This window comes from Saccoglossus kowalevskii, chromosome 19, assembly GCF_978046115.1.
Source record: "Saccoglossus kowalevskii chromosome 19, keSacKowa6.1, whole genome shotgun sequence".
In the NCBI taxonomy this organism is placed as follows: Eukaryota; Metazoa; Hemichordata; class Enteropneusta; family Harrimaniidae; genus Saccoglossus; species Saccoglossus kowalevskii.
The window spans coordinates 15,045,630-15,073,395 of record NC_140659.1 but is presented as its reverse complement, the minus strand read 5'-3'; the positions used below and the strand labels follow the sequence as shown (position 1 = coordinate 15,073,395).

General features: G+C 35.5%; 2 protein-coding genes and 1 long non-coding RNA gene across 3 annotated transcripts; 1 reads left to right on the top strand and 2 right to left on the bottom strand.

Annotated features, from left to right (window-relative positions):
- On the top strand, positions 1–12,990 carry LOC100369232 (core histone macro-H2A.1-like). Its single transcript, XM_002737222.4, has 8 exons — positions 1–312; positions 6,355–6,461; positions 7,373–7,651; positions 8,143–8,229; positions 8,769–8,859; positions 10,215–10,304; positions 11,829–12,003; positions 12,129–12,990. Exons 1-8 carry the CDS (start codon positions 141–143, stop codon positions 12,286–12,288), a joined length of 1,161 nt encoding a protein of 386 aa, XP_002737268.1. The 5' UTR covers positions 1–140; the 3' UTR covers positions 12,289–12,990.
- A 5,448-nt stretch (positions 12,991–18,438) lies between these two features.
- LOC102801532 (uncharacterized) lies at positions 18,439–21,921 on the bottom strand. Its single transcript, XM_006819562.3, has 2 exons — positions 21,405–21,921; positions 18,439–19,396 (listed from the first exon to the last, which is right to left on the bottom strand). The coding sequence occupies exons 1-2, from the start codon at positions 21,670–21,672 to the stop codon at positions 18,693–18,695; spliced, it is 972 nt and encodes a 323-aa protein (XP_006819625.1). The 5' UTR covers positions 21,673–21,921; the 3' UTR covers positions 18,439–18,692.
- A 3,983-nt stretch (positions 21,922–25,904) lies between these two features.
- Positions 25,905–26,779, bottom strand: LOC146730314 (uncharacterized). The gene is made up of 2 exons (XR_014927414.1): positions 26,534–26,779; positions 25,905–26,038 (listed from the first exon to the last, which is right to left on the bottom strand). It is a non-coding gene; the product is annotated as an uncharacterized LOC146730314 (long non-coding RNA).
- Positions 26,780–27,766: the final 987 nt, after the last annotated feature.

Below are 27,766 nucleotides of genomic sequence, written 5' to 3'. Positions count from 1 at the left end.
ATAAATAACAGCCTAAGCTAATGCGTCCCTCGCTTGTTGTTGTGCTGCGTATACGTACCCTCCCACCTAATTACTCAGCGTTTTAAGCAGTCGACAAGAGGGTAACCTAGTCATACCTAAGTATACGTCAGTTCTACAAGATGTCTGCACGTGGAGGTAAAAAACGTAGCAAGCCAACTTCAAAATCAGCCAGGGCCGGCGTGCTGTTTCCTGTTGGTCGTTTAGGTCGGTACCTGAGGCGAAGCACACATCATTTTCGGATCGGTTCTGGAGCGCCTGTGTACACTGCAGCAGTGATCGAGTATTTGACAGGTTAGTAGTGTAATAGTACAAAAAAACCGTCGGATACACAAAAGCATGAATACCATGCGTTATTGTATGCAGACTTCAGAGGCATTTAAAAATGGCGAATCATAACATACTAGTTTAGTCGAAACGCATGGGAGTGCCCTTACGAAAGAGAAAAGCAAATAGTCAGTCACAACGGTGTTCATATTTGGAAGCAGAACTTGGGACTGAAAACGTAGCTTCGTCCAGGCTCGACTGTCTTTGTCTAATTTTGTGGCTACACTCTTGTTTCACGTTGCTGACCTTTGGGATTGTCGTTAGGTCATGTTCGTCATCATGCTGCTTTTGAATATTCATGAGCGCCTTATTTCTGAGCTTCACGTGGCACGCGATGATTTACAAACAATCATATTTCATTTGACTCGTATTACTTACAAGTCAATATTTTTAGACACAAATTAACAAAAAATAATGAATGCATTTTCTCTTAATTTGCATATGAGAAAATACTGGGTAACCAACTTGTTTGTTTGAACTAAGGAGAAGGAAACCCTCTATTTTAGCATATTTGTATGATTATTGCAATCATGTTGCATGCTGGGATAGATTGTTAATCTGGAAGAAATTAGCATAAGGCCATAAGGCCAGCAGTGATGTCTTGAATAATAAAGCAGCTGACAGTTTGATACTTCATGTTTGTGATGACATTGATCTTGAATAATCTTATGTTAAACCTATGTACATGTATCTTGATTATTCAGCCTACAGTTGTGTTTGGAATAACATATTACTCTCAGCGCAACAAAGGCATTCTCTTTATCTTTATAAATATTCATAAATTTCAATAGTGTTTGAATTCAAACATCAAACAGTGCTCTAACGGCATCATTGGAAAAAGTGTCAATGTTATTCAATAAGCCAATTAAAACATCTAGTTTCAATTTGAATTGGGAAACTTGTAAATATTTATAAAGATGAAGGGAATGTCTTTAGCGCACAGAGAGTTTGTACCTAAAAGTGATTTTATCTGCTAAAAGCTTCCTTCTGTAACAATATTTTGGATAATGGATAATTCTTTCCCATCTGTGTTATTATATTTGTTATATAATCAGAAGAGTCAGAATTACAGTTTCAGTGTACCTTTTGTTTTCACTTAAACTGTCAAGTTGTCAAAATAAAACCAAGACATGCTTTATTAGTTTTAAGTTTATGCAGAAGGTGCATGTCCCGTGAATATACAAAATGATAAAATAATAATTTTTGAATTTTTTTAGTTTCAATCTGGTCTGCTTGCTGGTATACTTACAACATCTGCTCGTTTCTGCCTGTCACACGCAACATAATATTACCGTAATTGGTATAGTACAGGTGTGATGGTTCAAATACCAAAATGGCAACAGTAACATAAAGACTTCCCTGGCGGCGATGATAACATACGAACACGGAGCCAACAAATGAGGTTTCAACTGGTACTGGTATTATTATACTCTGCAAACATCAAGTACAATAACGCGGTAAAACTCCACTACTCCAATGACTAGATACTTAAACTCCAATACAATTCAACAAGATCTTCGATCTGAACTCAGTGCTGAACAACTCCCCTATATATACCCACACTGTCTATAAATTGACCATTACGTCAGCATACATAATGAGTCTGGCACTTACTACAAATTTCTAGAATGCTCCATTACCTCCTATTGCCTCCTACAGTGTTCTATTACCTATTCAACCAGTCTCTAAAAAAAAACTAGAATATTCCACCCAGACACAGTACGGTTCTAGAACATTCTCAGTGACACGGAAGTGGTAAATAAGTCGTATGCGACACTGCCCCCAAATAATTACTAACCAGTAATATGCAGCTTTGGAATATTGTTGTTTCTTAGATTTGTATCTTAGCTATTAATACTCTATTCATCTGAAACAACGCTCACCACAAAAGGTTGCATAAAAAATATAGATGCATACACATAGATGGGCGAGATTCATGACAAAATCGACAACAATGCTAGTATATTTCAATGAACTAGCTAAGTACCGCTCATACATTATTTCCGCACATAAACAAGCAAAAAAATTACAAGGTTCTATTTTGTAGTTGTAATTCTTTGCATTTACTTCAATTTACGAAACAGACGACGTGCCCGGTGAGTGACAGGGACGAACACATTGACGACGTCACATGTTCGATTTGAACGCTATGCTGCAATAAACATGCACATTATTCAGCAATTGTGACAATAATCATAGAAAAATATGTGTCTGCAATTAATATCACCGCCATATTGTTCCGAACACCAAAACAGCAACACTGCCAGCTAAGTTGCTGACTGTTTCGCAGTGTGTGTCCCAAGATCGTTACCTGATTAGAACTGGTTAGTTCAAACCATTTTTACGAGGGTGTGCCATTCAGCTAAAGCGCATTCACGAGCTTTAACGCACGCACAAGACACAGTGGAGACTGTGTCCTGACATTTCAGACTGTGGCAGTACAAATATGTTTTTGGATAACTTTTGGATAATTAAATGAAATTAAATTGAAAGTGATTTTATTTATATTCACCGTGTCAGGGTTCCCCACTGTTAGTTTGACATCCCCTGTTAAGGTTATTGTGACCCAACTTGTTCTAATAGACCATTTTCCGTACACTGCGAGAATCACGCGTTATGCGTGAAATCGAACGTAAAAACAGGACAAACAAAGGTCATAGCGTCGTAGTCGCGTCAAACATCACGTGAGATTCGACAAACGTGCAAGTATTTCGGGGACATTTCCATGCTTAATAATGTGCTGTCCACATTTGATGATAGGCAATTTCGATTAAGTGAGGGTATTCGGAAGCAATATTCCTCTGTCGAAGATCGGCCGGTCAATGTAAGCTGCGAAATAAAAAAAATTCTAGTTCAAAATCAAATCGTTCGATTTTTGCAGCAGACGTTCAACGCGCGTCTTTCATGCATCTCGCGAGATCTCGCAATTGTTCGGAAAATCACCTATTGCATAACGATCCAGATCTCCAGGTATGAATAGCAAACCAGTCAGCAACTTGGCTGGCTATGTTGCTGTTCGGAACAATATGTAGCAGTGTACAGGTAGCAGTGTCTAATAGGCATACTTAGTCAATACTTGAAGAATTCATGATCAGTCTGCATTGATTGCACATTATCACGTGTTTCTACCTGAACATTCATTGCTGGTATATGTGTATTTCAAAGTTGAATGCTTTGATCAGATGTCTGCAAAATTGTGGATTTGTGATATGAGCCCCATATTCACAAGAAAATCCTGACCCAGTATGCCTTTTTTTTAATGAAATGCATATATGCATGATGGTTGAAGTAGACTGCTACTCATTTGCATATAAGTTAGTGCATATCGCTATGACAACAGAATGTCTATGATTAATTTAGAATTAGGACCGTATTTTTCGTCAAAACCCACTATTTCATCAACCAATGATATACATCGTAAATCATATGCAATTTCCAATTTCGATCTTGAACAGGAATTATCAAATATATTATAAAAATTTATAATTTAATTTAGGAATTTGCTTTATCTGTAAAGTGTAAAAACCTATTTTTCACTGTGAATAGAACTTTCATTTTATTTCCTCTAAAAACGTAAAATGCCTTTTTTATTTCCTGTAACCTGTACCAGCTACCCTCCCCATTGCCCCCTTCTTAAAACATAGTACATTGTACTTTTACCCCATGTTGTACATTATTTTTTTCAAACTGAATACTTTCACCTCACTGTTCTGTTTTTATTTCATTAGGCTTCATCATTCTTGTAATATATGACAAGTCACAAACATGCATGTGTCACAGTGTAAGGCCTGCTTATTACTATTGAGAGGGGCATCCACAGAACTCACACTGGACAGGGGGTTCTTTTACTGCTAGAATGGGGTAGACAAGACAATAGTACTGGAAATGAAATACACATACACCAAAATATCAAGTTAAAGCTCCTGTCTTTAATACGTACCTCTTAAAATAATTACAAAAAACAAAGCACAGAAAATACAATGAATAAATTCACTAAAATAGGGGATTGCTTAGGGAAGTGTGCATTGGTGATGACTCACATTTCCAGGATGTAGAAATGGATGACAGTCAACAACTTCTGCAACACATCAACGAAGAGATCCTGAAGTTTTGCTTGTAGAGGAATGCTGGTATTCTGGAGGGTGCCGCTGAAAGTAGGAGATAGCTGAGCAGTTCATATAAGTCTCACAGAATGATGGTTGTAGCCTGTATCACTTGTCTCACAATATCGCAGTAGCTACACACAGGATACACAGTACAAATGATGGATCCCAACTGTCCTCAGTCTGTCCAATTTATAGGCATAAATGGCCCAGATTCAGTGACACCACCTGGGTTTCCACATGAGCCAATCAGAATGTGATCTTGCTAGCAGCTGTTTCACGTAGGCAAATCAGTAGATCATAAACATTCTTTGTTATGTAAATCACAAGCACACCTGGTAGATTCCAACTGTCCTTCCAGAGTGGTACACAAGTATGAACTGTTAATCTCCTTTATGAGAGTTATCACATGGCAATGCACACCGTTTTTTCCCATGATTCCATGCACAGTTCTATTTGCAGGGTTTGAGGTAATATATAAAAAACATAAAATAAAGGATGCTGACAGTATATAACAAAAATACGAGAGGCGTTCAATAAATAATGCCCCTGACCCACTTCCAGTTGTCTGATCTAGATGAAATTTTGCATCTGTAATGATTTACATTTCCATGGGTTATGTTGCAAAAACAGCTCTGAACTAATTGTGGTGTCTGATTTAGAGGTGATTAAAGTGAGTCAGGTGTGAAATGGAGCCAGTTGAGTGGCGCGCAGTGATCCGGTTTTTGTATTTGAAAGTACGCACACCAAAGGAGAGATTTGATGAAATGAAAGAAACTTATGGTGAAGATGCCCCATCATATGACCTTGTAAAACGCTGGCATCGTGAATTCAAACATGGCCGAAAGTCTTGTGGAAACAGCTTCCAGACCTGGTCGTCCCTCTTCTGCCATTGATGAGGCATCTGTCCGTCAAGTTAAGGCAGCCATTTTGAAAGATCGACGCATTACTGTTCGCCAAATAGCCCAAGAGGTCAAGATTAGTACAGGGTCTGTGGAAACTATCATTCATGACCATTTGCATATGCATAAGGTGTCTGCTAGATGGATTCCTATGTTGCTCACACCTTTGTTGTGCTCGAGGATGAATTTGGAGATGTGCCAAGAAGATGAGTCAAAGTTTTTCAAAAGATTGATTACTGTAACACAGGATGAAACTTGGGTACATCACTATGATCCAGAGACCAAAGCCAAATCAATGCAGTGGAAGCACTGCGATTCACGACCTCCAAAGAAGGCAAGGGTGCAGCCCTCCGCTGGCAAGGTCATGCTCACAGTCTTCAGAGACCAGGACGGAGTAGTGATGACAGATTTCCTGGCAAAGGGTACCACAATTACAGGAGCCTGTTACGCTTCAGTTTTGATGAAATTAAGAGAAGCTATTAAAATCAAGAGGCAGGGCAATCAATTTCAGCAAAGGTATCCTCCTCCTGCAGGACAACGCTCCAGTCCACAACTGTGGCTATGAGATCCTCTCCCATCCCCTTTACTCTCCTGATCTTGCATAATATGGTAGGATGAAAATACCCCATAAAATACCACAAAATTATGGCACACTGTAACTTATATATCGTCACGGTGACGGATGTATAATAATAATTGTTATTTGGGTATTTTTTGGGATGAAAAAAATGTACACTTTTTGAATCAGATTGCTAATTAGCTGAAAACTTACAACTTTTGTGTAGTTGTATAAACACTCGTGAAGAAATAACTATTTTGTAAGTCAATAATTTACTGCATTGTGTAACTGAGTAGGTTAATTATCACAATTTCTGTCTTGAATAATTATGCAAATAACATGCAAATGTATGCAAATTAGTGTGTAATTTTTTTTTCGGTACAGTGGTTTAAATTTTTGAAAAAAACATTACCTCTTATTTTTTTATTTTTTTTTTTTTTTGTAGCTGAAATATTAGAATTGGCAGGGAATGCAGCCAGAGATAACAAAAAGTGCAGGGTGACACCACGTCATATCTTGCTGGCTGTAGCTAACGATGAAGAACTGCACCAGGTATGATGCACAATATTTCCTTTATTAACAGCACAAATGTGAATGACAGACATGTCTAGGTCAAAATAAATCATATTATTACTGATGTAACACATGCAACTGTTTACTGTAAAATACTTTATTTTCGTTTGAAATTAATTTTCGCTATTTTTGCTGAAGGAATGATTCAGTGAAAATAAAATCCAGTGAATATACTTTTTTCCCTATATTTTACATTCAACTCACCAAAAATCAGTGAAAATAAATTCCATACAAAACACCCAAAAAGTCTTTTCAGCGAAAATTAATTCCAGCTAAAATAAAGTATTTCACAGTATTTGCATGCACTTCTAATAGAATAAATATTGTATATGTATATAGGTAGTGTAATGATATGAATACTGTAGTGTCCATTATGGGCCAAAGGCTGTTTCAATGAGTCAATAAATTTATATTCTATAATCAGTCCGACGATAATATTTGTCTTGATCAATCTTGATGCACCTAAGTAACTGTTTATATCAGTGTTGTATCAGACACAGAAGAACAAAAACATTGAGTTCCATTACAAATTTTTGACTTTTAGTATCGCTAGTCTCTCAAACTGTTTCAATTTCATTTGTTGAAGCAGATTTCATGATCAGGATATCTGGAATGAAATATGGGTATGCTTCAGGATTAGCCATTTTTAAGATGGCGCAATTGTACTACACATACATTTTTGGAGTCTAGGGTCACCAACTGTATCGCCTGAAAATTTATTTTAACGATTACAAAAATTAACACTCCATTGGGGCCACTTTTCGTCACCACTTGTAATTGCAACACTGCATCAAGGGCCGCAGTGCTTTACTTGAATGATATGGAGTAGGACTGTAATTCACTGTTATTACATGCTTTATACCGGTAACTTTTTTTAACTATATACACAGCTTCTTCGACATGTGACAATAGCAGCTGGTGGAGTGATACCTAAAATCCACCCAGAATTACTAGCGAAAAAAAGAGGTGCTAAGAGCAAAATGTTTTATGAACCATCAACTCCACCACCATTGAAGAAACCAAAACTTAACGTCGGTGCCTTACATAGTAAGAAAACACCAGTAGTAGCACTAAGCCCAAAAAAACCTGGACTTAGTAAAGGAAAAGCTACTGCACTTCCCCCCAAAAAAGTTTTGAAGGCAGGAAAAGGCAAAGGGAAAGGCAAACAGGTAATGATTATGATTTAAAGGGCAGTGGTCATAGCTCCGCGTCCTGTTCGATAGTGGCATATGAAATGCATGTTTACATGAAATTCGATCATGCACTACACGACGAGTCTAAAGTCTAATCCAATATTGTTTTGTACGTTTAGTTATCTAACATTTTTTTATATAGTTCCCAAATTATTAGCGAGTCATTAGCTTAAAGTGCGGTGGTTGTCGCGCAGCGCATGTTCGAATTTTATGTAAATAAACAATGTATTTTACAAGCGTTGTATACAACGCTATGAGTCCCATATCGAACAGGACGTGGCACGTCCTTTCAGTCCATTAATACTACATCAAATAATGTAGTAACCTTCTCGACTCCACCTGTAGAATACGACCCTGGCTGCTAAGGTATACATGTATATGACAAACATTTCATATCAGGTTGTCATTTGATCTATGCAGTAGTAGATATCTGGTTTATGGACATGATTCTTTGTGTTTTTTTTCAGACTGCGGCTACAGCGAATACAGGCGGCAAAAAAGGAATTGGTGGTGTGACAATTTTATCAGAGAAAAAACTTTTTTTAGGACAAAAAGTAAGCAATAAAAGAGTGAGGGAATTTTTCGTTCACTGCGATATCCTGCATGATATAGAACGTAAAAACAGGACAAACAAAGGACATAGCATTGTAGTGGCGTCAAACATCGCGTGGGATTTGACAAACGCAAAAGTATTTTAGGGGGTATTTCCATGTTTGATTAATGTACTATATGTACATTTGATGATGGTCAATTTTGATGAAGTAAGAATATCTAAACGCAATATTGCCTTTTCAAGGATCAGCTTTTCAACGTTCGACCCACATCTTTCATGGAATACGCAAGATCACGCAGTTGAACGAAAATCACCTAAATTAATTAAGAATAAAAATTGTTATATTTAGCACCTCTGTATCCAGTTGTATAAAATGAGTTTATACACGTATAATTTGAATTATACAGAAACTAATAAAAAAATGTATAATTAATAAAAAAGGTATGTATATGAAGGGGTTATATACAGGGTCTATATTCCAACGTATTGCACAGTAGCATTATTTTGACTTATCAAGGCACTATTGCTTTGTATTTTTAGATGACAGTCGTGCAAGGTGATATTGCAACGCTGGTAGCTGATGCCATCGTTCATCCCACAAACTCATCCTTCTACATGGGTGGTGAAGTGGGTAAGTAATTCAAGTTATTACCCATAATCCTCTGATAGATTCACTGCTAACTATAAAATCTGCATATATTGTTGTGATGTTGCATAAAAGATCAAAAACTAGCAGTCAAATATTCTATCACTGCAGTGGAATCCATTTCAATTTACATTTGGAGGGAGTTGTTTGCGGTGAGTGGGTACCCAAACTTGAAAATGGTGCTTGAATTTTACCCCTAAGCGTGTTTTGTCAGATAGAATAAATAACCACCTTATCCTCAGTTACATCATTTCTGCTATTGAGAGGCCTAAAAAGAGGTGTTTTTCTGTGGAGTACGTCAGATATCCGAACACTACTATTTACACTAAACCTGTAATATTTTCGACCAAAATACTCAACTTTAATCACATGTTGTTTTGTTCAAGCATGCATATACCTAACTTTCAGTCAAGAAACCTTCCCCCTTGTACATGATGTGAGACTTGTAATGCATTCTGACTATATAATTTAATTGGATATTTAATTCTGTTTTCTGGGTCATGTTCAGCTAAGGGTACATTTCCAAAATGCTCAAAGTTTGACTGTCTAGTCATACAACGTGACTGGTTTTTATATAATACAGTGTGGATATCAACCATTTTGAAAATGTTGTAATTGTACAAACCATGTTAACCGTGTACATACTACACTATTGATAATGACATGTTTACAATGGTGAAAGGCAATAAAATTATTCATTCCATATTTAGTTTTTCAAAAAATTGCAAATAAAAAATCATGCTGTTTTTTTTTGCAGGAAATCATTTTCAACATATCATACTTTGACATCTATATTTCACTTCCGTTTTGTGTTATCACAATGCCTTTGGGAATTATCAGAGATTAATTATTATTGTTACAACACAGCATTCTGATTGGTTAATAACAGACTTGACCTATCAGGTCAAATGACGTTGTTGCAGGTCAAATCAGTCAAATCTTGGCCAAAATTGTTTTGTATCAAAAGTTTGTGTTCGATCAAACGCATTTGACAATAAAGAAGAAAAGTTTGACTGTCCTCTGTGTATTGTAATAAAATTTGTGTAAAGTTTGTGGGCATTTTTGTTTCTACATTGTAGTATTTCAATCAATGATGACACAACTAATTTCTTAATTTTATTTTCCCAAGAGAGACGTAATATTCCCCTCACTCTGGCATGTAGTAAACTAAAATTGTCTTTTGCATACTTGTTTTAGGAAGTACTTGGCTATTAGGACCCCCTAAAACACATGATTTTCTGAGCTGAAGTCAAGTACCCTCAGACAAATATGGTAGTATCTTTTAAGTCATATTTTAGTATGCTTTAACATAATAATGTTTGTTTTTAATCTTTTTAAAGGTTCACAGTTAGAGAAAGTCGGAGGAAAAGATTTCCAACAGGAAGTTCAAGATCTCTACAAGAACCACGGCGCTCTAGATACAGCTGGTGGTAAGAATTGAGAGATTTTAAAAATGCCTTCATCTTAAACCTGATATTAAATTTATTTTTAGCCTTTTCACCACCAGACTTTCTCGCCCAAACTTTTCTGCACTTTTTATATTCTTCAATATTTCTAGAAATGCACCCTAATTGTGAAGCCAACAGACAAAATTTGAGTCAATTTTCACTCAAAAAATCTTCTGAAGGAAAATGCAGACTATTTTGTGAATTTGTGATGAAAAGAGGGAAGTGGTGGTGAAAAGATTAGGAAGTCAGCTGATTAGCTTTATGTCAATTGCTTTCTTGCTACTTTATTCAATATATGTAAATTTAGTGAATCAGGTGGGTTCATCTTTTGTTGTCGATGTCTGTTGTCCTGCAAGTGTTTCTTGTAATGAATGGAGATGTCGCATATTACATTTTAGATAGGAGCAACATATTTACTTGAGTAGATAACTAACAATGGAAGTGACATCATCGTGCAATCAAAGAATAAAAAAAAATATAAAATTACCCCAGAAAAAATTAATCCACTTAATCTTACACTTTGAATACCATAAAACCACAACTTGCAACAAAATGATGTAAATGTACACAAACATGAGGGTCGGCAAGCAGGTATTTTCGTAAACTGTGATCAATTGTTTTTATTTTCATAATAATGTAATTTAAATAAATAATTAGGAATTTGCTTTTTCCATAAAGTGTAAAAACCTATTTTTTACTGTAAATGAAACTTTCAATTCATTTCCTGTTAAAATGTAAAATGCTTTTTTTATTTCCTGTATCCTGTACCACTTGTCCCCCTTCAAACATTAATTCAAATTCATCTTCTTTTTATGCAAATTAGTTCAGACCTTTTTAGGTTAATTTTCACTGAATTCTCAGTGTGCTTTAGAAATATTAATTTCTGGCCCTGGTATGCTTACCACATACTCGTGATGACCAGACATTTCACTTACGAGATCAATAATATCTCATTCATAGTATCCATATCCATGGTATGTGCTTATGTAAGTTACAGATCTATGGTCAAAATAATTTCTATTTTAAATTAAATATGGTATACAGTAAAGCAATTTACTTTCACTGGCACTATTTTGATGTTTTGAGCAATTTCATTGGTTTTTCAGTTCACTTGACAAAAAAACAATCAGTTCCATTGTTATTTTACAGGTTCTGGTGGATTTAATTCAGCATTTTTTTTTCATTTGTGAAAAACGTGAAATTAAAAACCAGTGAAAAATTATTGTTTTTACAGTACCGGTATAACAAACACAATGTTTGGTTTCTATGCGCTTCTATTTGAGATGTGCTTCTAATAGAACAAATATGGTATGCCTGCCTTTCTGTGTATTCAGGCTGATCAAGTGTGGCGTGAAGTGCATTTTCAGTATTTTTTGTATGCTGTTTTCAGGGAGAAATGATACAGATATCTAACATACCAGTAAATATAAAATAAAATTCTCCACAAGGCTGCAGGGCAAATCCACTTCAAAATTAACTAAACCTTTTTTTTTTCTTTATTTCCAGCTGCAATTTGTCCTGGTCATAACTTTCCGGCTAAGTATGTGGTGCACGTAAACAGCCCAGGATGGGGTAATGCCAGTTCCATTCCAAATCTTGAGAAAGCAGTCAAGAATATCTTGTCCTTAGCTGATGAAAAAAATTTAACATCAGTGGCTATTCCATCTATTGGAAGTGGACGGTAAGTTCCGGATATTTAGTTTGAAATATATCAGTGGCTGTTCCATCTATTGGAAGTGGAGAGTAAGTTCTGGATATTTAGTTTGAAATACATCTAAAATGATTCATCTCTTTGATATTTTTCAGGGGTGGATTTCCAAAACAAGCAGCAGCACAAACTATCGTCAGGGCAATTCAGAATTACTTTGTGAGTGTTATGGCATCATCTCTTAAACAAATCTATTTTGTCCTATATGACATGGAAAGTATTGGTATATATACCAGTGAGATGGCAAAACTTGATTAGAACGCTAGTGAGAAAGTTTACTTTTCGAAAAAAAATCTGTTTATGGAGTAGCATTTTTTGTTTTTCCCATTGAGATTGTGTTATTTTTAATAGTAGAGCACCATCACATTTTTAAAATTGCATTTTGATGAGGTATGTTTGATAGAACAACATGCACAGACGAGAGTATAATGAAAGATGTGGTTGATTAGAAGCCCATGAACAGGAGTTCAATCAACCAATGAGGAGGAAGTACAATCAACCAATGAGGAGGAAGTACAATCAACCAATGAGGAGGAAGTACAATCAACCAATGAGGAGGAAGTACAGATAAAAATGAATACTGTAGAATACTTAATTTTCGCTTGGAATTTATTTTCGCTATTTTCGCTGAAGGGATGATTCCGTGAAAATAAAATCCAGCGAATATACTTTTTTTCCTATATTTCACATTAAACTCATCAAAAATCAGTGAAAATAAATTCCAAGCAAAACGCCCAAAAAGCCTTTTCAGCGAAAATTAATTCCAGCGAAAATAAAGTATTCCACAGTACCTGTTCTGCTGATATGAGGGGATTCTCATAGTAACTGAAAAGAAACATTTGGAAACTTCGTCTCATGTAAACATTATTTTAGAAGCTAAGCTCTGCCTGTATAAATTAATATAATTTTAAAGTAGAGTCTGATCTACTGTATACAAACTACATGTAAAACTATTGAAGTGCTGACTTCCTTTTTAAATCCATGCCCCCCCCCCCCCCAAATTAAATGCACTGTATTTGACTGACTTATCTCGCAGCGATATTAACTCAAAAAGTTTTGGTTTTTAAGGGATGGGTACTAAGCGTAAGCACCCATCAAAAAATGTTGTGATTGTTGTCAAGAGATGCCTTATAAACTGTGAATTCTGGGACAAAAGTGACTTACTTTCAGATTATTTGCTGATTGTATTAGAGATGGAACATAGAACCTACCCAGTGGTTTCTGCAAATCTTGAACTGTCGCACAAAAACGCCACAATTTCGGTGCATTTCGTTGCCCCCACCAACAAATTCAGACAATGAATATACTAGTAAGCAAACTGAAAATATGAAGGTGTTGTTTTTCCCTGCATGATATTACTGTATTTACCTTTGCACTGTGTCGATTATTTTCATGATCAAATTAATCGACAAACATCGCATTTGCTAAAAACAAACATTGTTTTGTTGTTCGAATTTACAGTACTTTTATTGTTTGTAAAAGTTAAACAATTATCAAAATGATATCGAGTGAATTAGTTTCATGACATGAAGGATTTCAGGCGTTTAGAATGAAGTGGGTGCTTAGGTCAACTTGACCCAATATAGAAGTAATCGGACGTTGGCACTAAGTCAGTTTAATACAGTATATTTCATCAAATGTTAATGTGAAATGTTTATTATTGAGTTCCTTACGACAGTACTGTAAAATCTGTATTAGAAGCTGTGACTTCTATTAAAATGGTACAATGCAACGAGGGGCTGGGCTTCTATTAGAGCATCTACACATATGAGAAATGATGAATTTTTGGTTTTCAATTATTCAGGAAGAATTGGTGTGGCTTCAGCTTCTAATACAGATTTTACGGTAATTCTTTTTCGATTATATCTGGAACAAAATTTTGCTCATCCTATTTTAATAAATTTACAACCATATCTGTATCATTATTCACAAGTCATTTTAAATTTTGTATGGCATCTTTAATATTATACTTCTAGCACATCGTTTCCCCTCAAAGTGTGAGTTTAATGTGTGTTTTCATCTATAGGCAATTTCTACTCATTTCCAGAAATAGTTTTTAAAACAATTATATGTATTATTAAAAGATACATTTTTTTTAATAGAAAGCTGCGAGCACAATAACTGAAATAATTTTAAGAAGATTTAATTATAAACTTTGTTTCATATAGCACTTCTGTATGATAGATTTACATCGATAGAAACTGTTAGTGTTTTCTTATATTCATATATATATATATATATATGATGGTATTATTTCATTCATCATAGATTTTTTATTACACATAAAATGTGGTTTTGTGACAGTGTAAGATTTATTAACCTTTGGAAGCCGTAATTTTCTTCTAAAATTTTCGTTCAACATTTTGGCTAATTTTTAACTACTGTAAAACATGTCTTTTAGCTAGCATGTTATTTTAGCTAATATAGCTAATCTGTAATTTCGCTAATTCAAGATGTAGCTAATTTAACAGAAAGTATATTCTCACAATGAGATAGTCGACACTTTAGCTATTAAATTAAGATTCTGTTAATTCATGCCAAGTGTCAAATTCGCTAAAATTGCATGCAGCTATTTCAACAGTACTTTTCTACAATTGTTTGGACCAAATGGTTATAAGTTTTTATTAGCTACAGGTCTAGCTACAGATCAAAATTTTAGAAAAATCTGTAACAATATGTAACAATTTATTTTGTGATTGGTGATGACAGTTGATTTGGGCGCTAAAATACTTGCACTGGGTGCGTTTTTTTATCTACATTTTTTGTTTATATTTGTAAAAATTCTGCAAGTGCATTCGTATGTTATGCATTCATTTCATCTCTCAGTAAACCTTAGAGGAAATTAGAGCCATTTTCTCTAGAGTACATTTTAGAAATTTCTGGTGTGGAACGTATCAAAAAATAACAAAGATTTTTTCTTTGCACTTTCTTCTTACATTCTTAAATATTTTTGGAAATGAACCCTAATTTTCGAGCCAACAGACAAAATTTGAGTCAATTTTCAGTCTTTCCTCCAAAAATTTGGCTATTTTTGTCCCATTCTTCTGCAGGAAAGTTCAGACTATAAACGGGACTATTTTGTAAATTTGCTATGAAAAGAGGGTGATGTTGAAAAGGTTAAGACGTGGGTATGCAATGGGATAATGTAATGCCCATTTGGTCTTAATTTAAGAAAGAAATTTTAAATGTGCAAAATGTTGCAACAAAAATTTTGGTCAGAAAAATGACGTAGAAGGGGTTAAAGTAAAGAAAGTCTAAAAGTTTAAAAAAAAAAATTGTGCGAAATCTTGAGATTCTGCAGCCTAATTTTCCAATGAACCATAAGTTGACAAGGCAAAGCACTACAACATAGACACACAAGATCTCAACAGACATATCCACCACAGGGTGTATTTATACATGTATTCAAACTTAAGATAGAATGTTTCAAAATAATAGTCAAAGGCAGGATAATTCTATGAATTTCCTTGTCATGTCTAGTTGTGGGTCCATAGTTTTTTGTGTTTTTAGCTTTTTTGTGTCTTTTTTTGGTCCTTAGTTTTTGTGATAGTATTTATATAGTCATTTCTGATACATTTGGTGTCCTTAAATTTGTTGTTTTTAGATTTTAGAATTTTATTGACATATACTTGCATAACACAAATGTTTATTGCCAAATGGCATCGCAAATAAAAGTACATCATTTCTTTATATCACAAAACAAAAATGATTTGTATCAGCAAAGACTAAAGACTGACACAAGAAGAGATATAGACCCACAGCTATGTATTGACATGCATAACATTTCACATTATTAATATACACCACATGAATCTAGCTAACAAAAAACTTAAGCATGTTCGCGCATGTTAATTTATTATTTTGCATAATTAACAACATTGCCAGAATTAACAACATTGTGATGCAGCATGTATGTTTTGGTCTCATGCGATGTATACAACATATAATTCATTGTTTTAATATTTAAACACACGCTGCACTCGTCATCAGTCATAACTTGGAAACTAGAAAACCCATTTAAAGCTAAGGAACCATTGTTTACAAATAAACATCTACCCATGAGCCTTTGCATTATTAGCCTGCATTGTTACCATCGCTTAGGACTCAATTTTCGCACGTAGACAGGTGACGAACCCTCTGTAAACAATGTATTTCACACGTGTTGTATGCATCGCCTGGAACCCACATTAAACATGACGTGGAATGATGACTGAAGCTTCATGTCAGCAGCTTGTCAAAAAGAAAGCAAGCGTGAGTCATACCTATGCTTCGTACTTGCTTAGTGTATAGTTGAAAGGCATTTTCAATTGCCAAAACATAACAAAGCTTTTCATGCATTATATCTAATCTTGAAATTATCAAACGAAGCTTGCTGTACTAGTGTAACATTTTTTAAGAGACAGAGTATTTCTTTGTATTTATAGAAGTATGTACTTGAGATAGAATAAATAATTTTGTATAAATCTTGTATATTAGTCTGTTGTGTGAATTGTAATGAAAAGGTAACCTGGGGTTTGAATACATGATACAGGGCCTGGAATATGAACCAGGTGATCCAATAAATACATGGTACAGGGCCTTGAATATGAACCAGGTGAACCAATAAATACATGGTACAGGGCCTGGAATATGAACCAGGTGATCCAATAAATACATAGTACAGGGCCTGGAACATGAACCAGGTGAACCAATAAATACATGGTACAGGGCCTGGAATATTAACCAGGTGATCCAAAAGAATACATGGTCCAGGGCCTGGAATATGAACCAGGTGATCCAAAGAATACATGGTTCAGGGCTTGGAATATGAACCAGGTGACCTAGAAAATACATGGTATAGGGCCTGACAAGAAATAAAAGTCATAAGAACAGGGAAAAGATTGTATAACAGGAACAAACAAAACACTTTAACACAATGAACAATGACCACAAATGGAATAAGTATAGTAAGTAAAGTATTGGTAATAACATAAAAGGTATTTTTATTACTTCTTGTATCTGCGAAATCTATACACATTGTTAATATAAATATAATCATTTTTATTAATACTGATATTTGCTGCCTGGTATATATACAAATTAAAAAAAAAAAATCTTTTTTGTGATGCCAAAAAAAGCATATTACCTTGACAATCATTACCTGATTTTGAATCAATGACCAAACAGTAATTTGCTGATAAGTTATTAAGTACATAGGGTAATGCTGTAAAAAAATTTCCAAAAGAACAAAGTTATTACATGATATGGTCAAGTACTGCTACTAAATTGGCTTACATTCAGGAACAAAACAATATGTATGCTCTATTATGAACTCCCCGTCTATAAATTTCATGTTATAAATTTAGGTAAATAAAAAAATGTGATTAACTGTAAAATACTTTATTTTAACTGGAATTATTTTTCGCTGAAAAGACTTTTGGGGTGTTTTGTATGAAATTTATTTTCACTGATTTTTGACAAGTTGAATGTAAAATATATAGCAAAAAGGTATATTCACTAGATTTTATTTTCACTGAGTCATTCCTTCAGTGAAAATAGTGAAAATATATTCCAAGCGAAAATCAAATATTTTACAGTATTCAAATTTGTAAACAGCTCAGTGTCAATTGATATCATACTAATATGGGTTTCAATTATTAAGATTCAAAATTACTTGGAATATCTATCTTGACCATATTTTACCAAGTTCACAAAATATTGCAAATGAATCGTTAATTTGGTAAATATTAAGATTTCTCGTCATTTTAGCTTCCATGATAAAAAAATATTTAATATATAGAATATACATTTTTGTGTAAGCTATATATATTGTATATATAAGCTATATATATTGTATATATATATATATATATAATAAAAATCAGATTTTTGGAGATGCATTCCATAGAACAAATTCCATGGCTCATTCTTTATCTTCAGTTTCACTACAACAATCGCTCAATGAAATTTGGTTACGTGTAGTTCAACTGATGACGTAATTTTTTCCCATTCATTTCGTCTATTTGTGGAGGCATTCAACAAGGGATGTGTTAATATTTACAGATTCATTATCTACTAAATACTGGGTATTATCAACTGAACTGTCACATTGATATTTTGTGGGCAGGCATTCACAGAGCTTCAGCGATACCATCATACATTTTTGTACTAAAAACAAAGAATTATGGTAAAAGCTTACTTGTAAATGGAAATACCCAGAATTTATTCATTTTGTAATAAATTGTACTCCAAGGCAATATAAGGCTATTGATTTTAAAAAAAATGTGGGTCACCGGCCTAATATTCAAGTGGATAGTTGCCATTTTGGCAGTATTATAACACTTTTGGCATTGGCTCCTATGGCAGAGATATTATGCCATATCTCAAATTATAGGCTGGTGGCAGCCTAATTCATTTCAAAAATCTGGGTTTTAAAAAAATGTCAACAACTTTATTTTTCTTTAACATTGTGTTCTATGGAAGTAATGTAAAATAGCAATTTCTCGAAAAAATGTCACCGTAACGCAAAAAAAAACACGCTATTTTATTGTGCCATGGGACAATAGCTCCATGATTGTTCACAATAAACCAACAAATTCTATCATGCAAATTACGACCAACTTTCTTGGAAATTATGAGTTGGCTACTTACTTAAAATCTCAATACTAAATAATTGGCTTTTATTACCATGATATAACATGGACATCATTGTAATAATGCTTAGCATGCTCCCCTCCAAATAACATGACACTTCTGTCTCCAATCCGAGCAGCCGTATGTCCAGCTCTTGGCGGCCATTCCCCCTTTTTTTCAGGTACTAACCAGCGATTATTCTTAACGTCGTATAGGAATGCATCAGTGACCCCGTCAACAAGACCTCGCACAGATTTCCCTTCAATAAAACCACCATAGATCAGAAGCAAACCACTGAGATCAGTACTACTGTGATAGCTCCGACCGGGCGGAACCTCAACTTTCCGACTATTCTTCGTGACTTCATCTGACACTTTAGAATGGAATGATTTCGGCAGAGTACCTTTAGCTTTACAAACAACCTGTTCTGTCATGTGACGTTGCCGCCCACCGAACACCACGGCATATCTTGTAGACACATCGGGTTGGAAATTCAGTGAGTGTCCTGCACGGGAAATTGTACTGCCCGGGTAGGTTGTCCACTGTAGTGTTTTAATGTTCAGGAAGTCAATGTTACACCCGTACTTAGCATGGGTGCCTGTTTCCCCTCTTCCCACAGTGAGGAGTGTATTGGCATCTATCGGTGTAGCCGCATGACTGGAATGTGGATCCACTGCTGACATCTTAGCTGTCAAATCATCCCAAGTCCAACTGTCTATATCCAATGAGTGCAGAAAGTTGCATCTTCGTTTGCCTGAAAAACAAAATAGCATTGAAAATGAGTATGTACTCTTGTATACTGCTTTAGTTAAAGTGGGGGAAGTCATCACCTGTGCATGCGTCAGATGGCCATAGTGTGTCATTGTTTACAAACAAGTGTCTACCCATGAGCCTTTGTGATTTTATCGTGTGTTGTTTTGGCATCATCATCGCTATTATGCACAACACCAACACTGTCATGGACGGCATCATCACCGCTATTATGCACAACACCAACACTGTCATTGACGGCAACAACATCGCTATTATGCACAACACCAATACTGTCATGGACGGCATCATCATCGCTATTATGCACAACACCAACACTGTCATGGACGGCATCATCACCACTATTATGCACAACACCAACACTGTCATGGATGGCATCATCATCGCTATTATGCACAACACCAACACTGTCATGGACGGCATTATCATCGCTATTATGCACAACACCAACACTGTCATGGACGGCATCATCACCACTATTATGCACAACACCAACACTGTCATGGATGGCATCATCATCGCTATTATGCACAACACCAACACTGTCATGGACGGCATCATCATCGCTATTATGCACAACACCAACACTGTCATGGACGGCATCATCACCGCTATTATGCACAACATCAACACTGTCATGGACGGCATCATCACCCTATACTGAAATATATTTGGATATTTAGAGCAGTAAACAATTCTCACTTTATTTATATCCTGAGAATGTCATGTGATTGGATGAAAAAGATTTCATTGCAGCTCAAAATATGGCATCGAAATACCATTATAAGTATTTGTGATATGACAATGTGAACACATCCAGAGGAATAATTCTTAAGGAAAAACATAGCCTGTGCTTCCTGTTATTTTACAACTTCCACTTTTTGCATTTACCACCAGTACCCTGGTTACTGTACTGAAAAATCAAAGTTAAACAGACTGGATATTTAATTTTAAATTGATTAGTTCATAGGTTTGTTCACCCAAATGGAAAGTTAAAACAATCCCAAACATTCAAACACACTGACAATAATTTAAAGTTCTTTTGTAAATATTCATGCCAAATCAACCTAATACATAATACCAGTTAGTTGGCTGCCATTAAAACTGATTAAATTTGACAATTTACATGGTTTATATATTACGCAAATAGTGATTTTTTAAATATTTAAAATTGGTTTCTATGGTAAAAAGGTCTATTATTTAATAATTGTGTTTTGTTACCTACAATGAAAATCATGTCAGATATTCCTGGTTGTCACAAAGTATTAAGAAATTCTGGTAGTTAATAATCATTTTTCAAATAAAGCTAATTTTTGGTTAGAGTTCCTTTGGACCCCCTAACTGTAAAACTAATCTTTCCCCTCCAGTGCCCCCCCCCCCCCCAATTTTGACTGTATATGCTCTGCAGGACACATAGTTTATATCTGGAGGGGCATACATGTATACAATTACAATATGGAGGGTAGGAGTTTTAGGGTTCAAGATAGAGTTGGGGCCTAATGAATTGTTTCCCAATTTTTACGTTTTCACCCCCACCCCACCCCCACATATTTTTGTAAGGTCGATGATATGTATACAATCTGTAAACAAAACAATTTACAATTATTTAGATGAAGAAATAAAATAAACCAAATAAACTTGACAGTTCTGAAATAAAAAATAAACTTGTTTTCAAAAAACAAATTGTTTTTGAACTTGGTATTTCTATGCCAAAATATATACCAATTTAAAATGCATAAGCAGATTAGGATGATATAGTGGGCGTGGTTCCGTCAGCGGAGTTTTGACTTCCTGGTTTTAGTACACAGACCTATACACCAAGGCAAGTGACCTATTCTGACATAAAACACCGCGGAACCACAGCTTGATATAATAAGAAAAATGTATTGCACCTTTAGAAAAAGTTTCCATTTACAACAATAAAATATTCGTGATAAAGGTAAAATATCAGTTATTTCTGATTTCAAATATTTTGAACATATAGGTCTTACCTGTCCAGCCTCCAAATAGAAAAGCCTTATTTCCAACCAGCGTCATCGTGTGGTGACAGCGAGGTCCTGGTGCAGATCCCGACGTCTGGGGACGTGTCCAAGTCATTGCCGTAGTGTCTAGCACCCACAAATCGTCTAAGCATTCGTATTTGCTGACTGAATTGCCACCGTAGACGACGAATTTATTTTCGTACCAGATACTAGCGTGGTTAGTGCGTGGAGACGGTGCGGCTTCTCCTATTGAAACCTGTGTGCATGTCAGCGACATTCTTAACGACAGCCGATCGCTGTTGGCATTAAACAGTCGACGAATAATGTGATGCAAATAATGCAACGATACGATAGTTGTTTACTCCTTGGCGGCCGCCATTTTCAATCCCTAGAAACAAGTTGGAAGGTTATGAAACAGTTTTCCAATTCCTTACAAAACAATCGCAAACTTTCAGAGATAATCTCTTGAAGCCACCTTAATCCATCCGCTGAAGAAACTGTCACAATATTCGGCTTTTTGACTGAAAAAAACCATAATCACACACGAACACAATATTGGCTGCGCAACCTACTCTCTGACCATGTCGTTGGCGGCGTGCTCTCGAACCCAGAGATTTAAAAAGAGGGTATCCTCGGGGGCGGAGCTACGTCACAGATGTTCCACGTTGCTAAGACGCGCACCACTGTACAATGCATTTCTATGGGCTCTGTGCGCGCTGCTGTGGAACGCCGGTCGAGCCGGTGAAAATTCCAGAAAACAACACAAACTCAACTTTGAAGTAATTCCGAACAACCAAATTTATATATGTTACACACGTAAGGCTAATCTTGTTGCACTGTTCAGAGGAGTCTCAACAATCATTCCAAAGTACCGTTTTCTGCGAGTTTTGGGCCTTTGTTTTCACCGCCGCGGGTTGCCAGGCGGTGAAAATGCCCGGATGTCCGCCCCCCGAAGATACAATATCACGATCTAATTCCCCCATAAACTATGAAGTGGTCCGTCCACCAACTTCGACCACGACATTTTGCATGAGGGGCGAGATCTGAAATCTAGATCCTCTGAAACGCATTTTGAGCGACAAAAAAAGGGTTTGAGCTCGATTTGGGGGGGCGACACCCCTCCACATTTTGTGGGCGCCCCTGGTGCCGCCGCCACTGCGCTTGTACGTGTGTGTCGCTCAGCACGCTTGTAGTGCATGTATCAAGTTGAGTATTTAGTTCCAAAAGAAATAATAAAATCTACTGCGAAGTATTATGTCAAATTCATCTCCCGTCGTGTACTTAGCAGCTCGTTGTGTTTCTATTGGTGAAAGGGACTGGTCATTTTCTTTGGTCGGGGATGCTGGGGAATCTGATTTTTCAAAAGTATAAAAAGACTCCCCTCCCAAGCAAAAACAAAACCAAACAGGGTGACCCCCTTCACATCACCTGAAAATACAGTGACCCCCCTCCCAAAAACTTTTGATTCATGTTACTTGTAAGTTGTAGCTACGTAGTGGGTAGCTTTCGCAGTGAGTAGAACTTTGTCACAGTAACTGGTCCTTTCATCGGATTGATAATTAACGTCATTAACGACTGGAACACCATCTTTAGGAGCTGTTAATTTGTCCTTATGTTTTGTGCAGTTGCTCTGGCAGGAGTTCCTAAATAAAACGGATGCTCTGATATTATCACCCAGTGGCGCGAGATATATGGGTCTCGTATAAACAAAGATGGCGACTTTGACTGTTGCAGAGATCAACAAGTACAAACTGAGATGATTCCAAGCTTTAATTAGGTAATTTTAAGGGATTGGAAGGTATCGAAGGAGTCGACGGTAATCAGTGCAAGTCGCACCCATGTCAAACCTCATACTTGTGATTTCCATTTGAAGAGCGCATTGGATTGTGGGAAAATCAATGTTTATCACCACAAATGTCGCACATGCGCAGCGCGACGACCGCCGCGCTTTGAACATTTATAGAATGGGCTTTGCATCTTGCATTCTTGTTAATATACTGATTTAGTGACATACTGTAAATAATGGTGTTCCAGAAGGGTAGTTGAATATTGTTTATGGAAATTAATAATCCACAGAAGAAATTTTCAATATAGATAAATTATAGTTCAAAACAAATGTACAACTCAATTAATTTGTTTTATTGCTCAGCGCAGTTAGGTCTATGTGCTGCAAGTTAGAGTACGCATACCTAAGCGACCATCCCTCGGCAAATGATTTAGCCCAGGAATTTTCTGTATCAAAATCACAAACTACTAGTATCTGTTTTTAGACACTCTGGGAAGTCCGAATTACAAAACGAAGTACAGCACAACGAAACTGGAATATCCAAAAACAAACTCAAAAAATAACTGGACCGGAAGTGGAAATTGTTTACTGCTCTAAAGCATATTTTAGTATAAGGTGATGATGTCATCCATGACAGTGTTGTCAGTCATGGCATGGGTGAATAATAATATTTAATAATAATAATAATATTTATTTACCAAATAATAATAATAACAATAAGAAACACTGAAAAATAATAATAAAAGTAAGCCACACACAAAAACAAATACGGAGAAAACTAGAAACAAATAGTAAGAAAAAAAATATATATATTGGGTGAAGAGGAAATCAGAAAATAGATTTTTACTGCTAGTCTAGTCTAATTTCCAATATACACTGGAAATAAATTATGATGTATATAGTAGAGGGCCAAAAATAAGTATATTAATATGGAGATTAACTAACCAAATTAATAAATAACTAAACAAATAAATATGTAAATTAAACAGTGATGAATAAACATATAGCTTATTAATCAATAAATGAACAAATATGGCATCAGCCTTTGACGACACCACCACCAGCACCAAAAACCGCAGGGCAACCGCGAAAGTGGTATCGCCAAAACCAACCAGATGCCATACAGAACTTTGAAGTCTAAGAAAATAAGTTTTGGAAAAATAAATCAGGTTAAAAAAAAATGAATAAACAACTTGGCAAACAAAATCATATGTTTCTAGTTTTCTGTCAATAATATTTGTTTTATCATTATATTGAACGAGCATCGTGAGATAATTGACCTAATTTTAGCCGGGATATTATTCCATATTTTTGCACCTGAGTATGTCATCGAAAACTGGCCAAAAGTGACGGTATGAAACGATTTTGATTGTGGAGTTGTCTGGTTTGATATGAATGATTATGGTGGATTAAGTCATGGATGAAAGTACAGTTGACTAATTTGTGCATTTTATAGATATCAAGGATGTTTAATTTTTTGAATAAAGGTGCTGAGTGTTCAGTGAACGAACTAAACGTCATTGCGCGAACTAACATTTTCTGGGTCATATAAATGGTATTTAAGTGTGAGTGATATGTATTACCCCAAACCTCCAGACCATAAGTTTTATTCGGCCGTATAATGGAGTTATAAAGCAATATTAACATGTTAATGGATAAGACGTTTCTAGTTTAATAGGCCACACTTTTTACTAATTATACTATTGATGTGATCGATGTGACTAAACCAAGTAAGATGTTTATCCATTAAAACACCAACAAATAAAACTACCCTGACTTCAATTTTTCTCATAAGTATTAAATAAGTTGGAGTCGTCAGCAAAAAGGCGAAAAAAAAAAAATTGTCGAATTGGGAAGACCGTTTATATAGAGTAAAAATAATGTTGGACCTAGAACAGAACCTTGGGGTACCCCGTAATTAATATGTGGTCCATGTTGGTGTTGTCGGTGGGAGTGGTGATGATGGCATCCATGAAATGTTGTTGGTCATGGCAGCAGTGATGCTATTAAATATCATTTGTGATAGAGGGACTGTGTCTCAAGCGATGATAACAACACATGCTAAAACGCATAGGTTCATGGGTAGACGCTTGTTTGTAAACAATGACAGGCTATGGCCATCTGACGCATGCGCAGGTGACAACTCCCCCGCTTTAAGAGTTACAAATAGTTCATATACCAGGTTATGTTACTAGTATATACTGTTGTTTTGATATTTTTATTAATGATAAATTTATTTCAAATATATCATACTCATTTTTGCTACCTTCTTTGGTATTATGCAATATGATGAGTTGAGTTATTCAAAGAAGAAAACTATTTGAACCTAACCCTAACCGCATATATATATACAATCTGATTAAAATCTGATGTAGTGTACGGGCTTTAATTATTTTGGCTATAAACTTATTTTAATTTTATTTTTTATTACTTTTGTTATTAATGCCCTTTTATTTTATTATTTTACTTTGATTTTGATTTTGTGATTTTTTTTAATTCCGCCCTACCTACATCTGATCCGACGCCTATGTAAGTCCCGTTCAAATCTCGCGTAAGTAACAGCCAATCACAGCCCCCCTTTTATACAGGCTGTCGGTTGCTTACTTTTCAGTGTAGCGATACTCTACGGGCAATCTTTCTGTACATTATATTTTGCCAGCTTGAATAAACCATTAATAGAAAATTGCTAGTATATTTTTATTTGCAAAAGAAATTACTCAGCATTTTACATTTTTTGTCATTACATTGAATATTTTTTTCACTTCCAACAAATGTGTACACTTCCAGATACATCTTCGCCAGCCAAGGTTCGTTCATTCAGTCATCGCTTCAATTTTACATCACTGAGCATAATTATCTAGAATGGAAGCAAAAAAATAAGTAAATTGTAATGATTAGAACACTGTAAACAGCTATAGTAAATAATGCAAACTGATTTTAAATTGTATAACGGTCACCGGCCCACGGCATCGACGCAGAAAATTGGAGCAAACAAATATTTCCTGATCAATTGCGATGTGTTCCAAATAAAAAATATTTTATTCCAGTCCAAATCAGCTCAATTACTTTAATAAAGAGTTATTGTATAATGTACAAAATGTTGATACAATTTGATGAATATTTACAGCTACGGCTTCAATACCGTAGACGATGTTGGCCCGATCTTCAACAAAACAACACCCGTCTCCAGGGCAGGCGACTGGAAAAAGACACTGGTGTTCGGTCGAAACGGTGGAAACTAAATCGTCACTCCCAGAATAACTATGCAAAATAACGATCTAAAGTCGAACCATTCGAGCCACAATATTAACATAAAAATGACTTTCGTTGCATTTGACAATGATAAACTTACCGTAAAGCCGTGTTATTCTCGGTCGCTAACGTCGGTATAATCCGCCATTTTATTTGAGTGTTTGCCACCCGACTCCGCCCGGTGACGTTATCATGTGCGCTATAGAAGGAGGTCTGTGATTCGTTGACTAAAATCGTCGATAGTGGGTCTCGTTGAAATCTCGTTACATAGGCATCGGCTCAGATGTAGGTAGGGCAGAATTAAAAAAAAAATCACAAAATCAAAATCAAAGTAAAATAATAAAATTAAAAGGCATTAATAACAAAAGTAATAAAAAATAAAATTAAAATAAGTTTATAGCCAAAATAATTAAAGCCCGTACACTACATCAGATTTTAATCAGATTGATATATATATATTTTAAATGAGTTCTTCCAAATGAAGCTTTTCCGTAGGGGGTCATGCATATTGGTTGTTTATTAACAATTACAAAATAAAATAAACTTTATATTACAAATACAAAAGTTTGAATTTTGAAAGTGCTCTGACGTCATATTTCTCGTTGGATATGCAACAATTAACATAGATTATGTTTCTATTGTCTAGCGACGGACGAGTTGAATGTTCGCATTTGATTCAGTGTGACAAGTTCATCTCACATTTTGTTGCAATTAACGAATTTGTATCTATCAGTGCTTTCGGAGTGCTGATTGCAATTTAATTTCCCTACTGAGGGAAATTCGGGATCTTATAACAATATTATTTGCTTCTAATTATGAGATAAAAGCATATTTTTTCAATTACCTCAAATTAGTTAGTTTTGTTGAAATTCGATCGTCCTAAACTTCGCAATAATTTAGGCATTTGTACGTATGTGATCATTGAAGAACGCCAGACCGACAAGATCAAAGTTACCTCAGTGAACTGTCTGATTCTCAGAGATTGTGTCATTGTGTTTAATATAATAATCACTCCATGACACGTTATTGACCTCCTCCGAGTCCCCCACTCTGCTGTATGGGGGCGCTGCAGATGCGACAACCGCGACAATTGTATTTTTTAATTTATCTTTTATCAAACAGCTGTGTCACCACAAAACTGACAGTGGTGCCTACCTTTTTGGGGAAATACAAAAAAATACAAGCATTGTGATGTCAGTCTCTAATGATGCGACTTCCTGGTTCTAAGTTGTAAGCTCTGTGAGAAATAATCTCAAACTAATTTGACAGGTGACTTTGATACAAAGAGTACCATATTATTATACATATTATTTGGCAGGAATTGATAAAAACG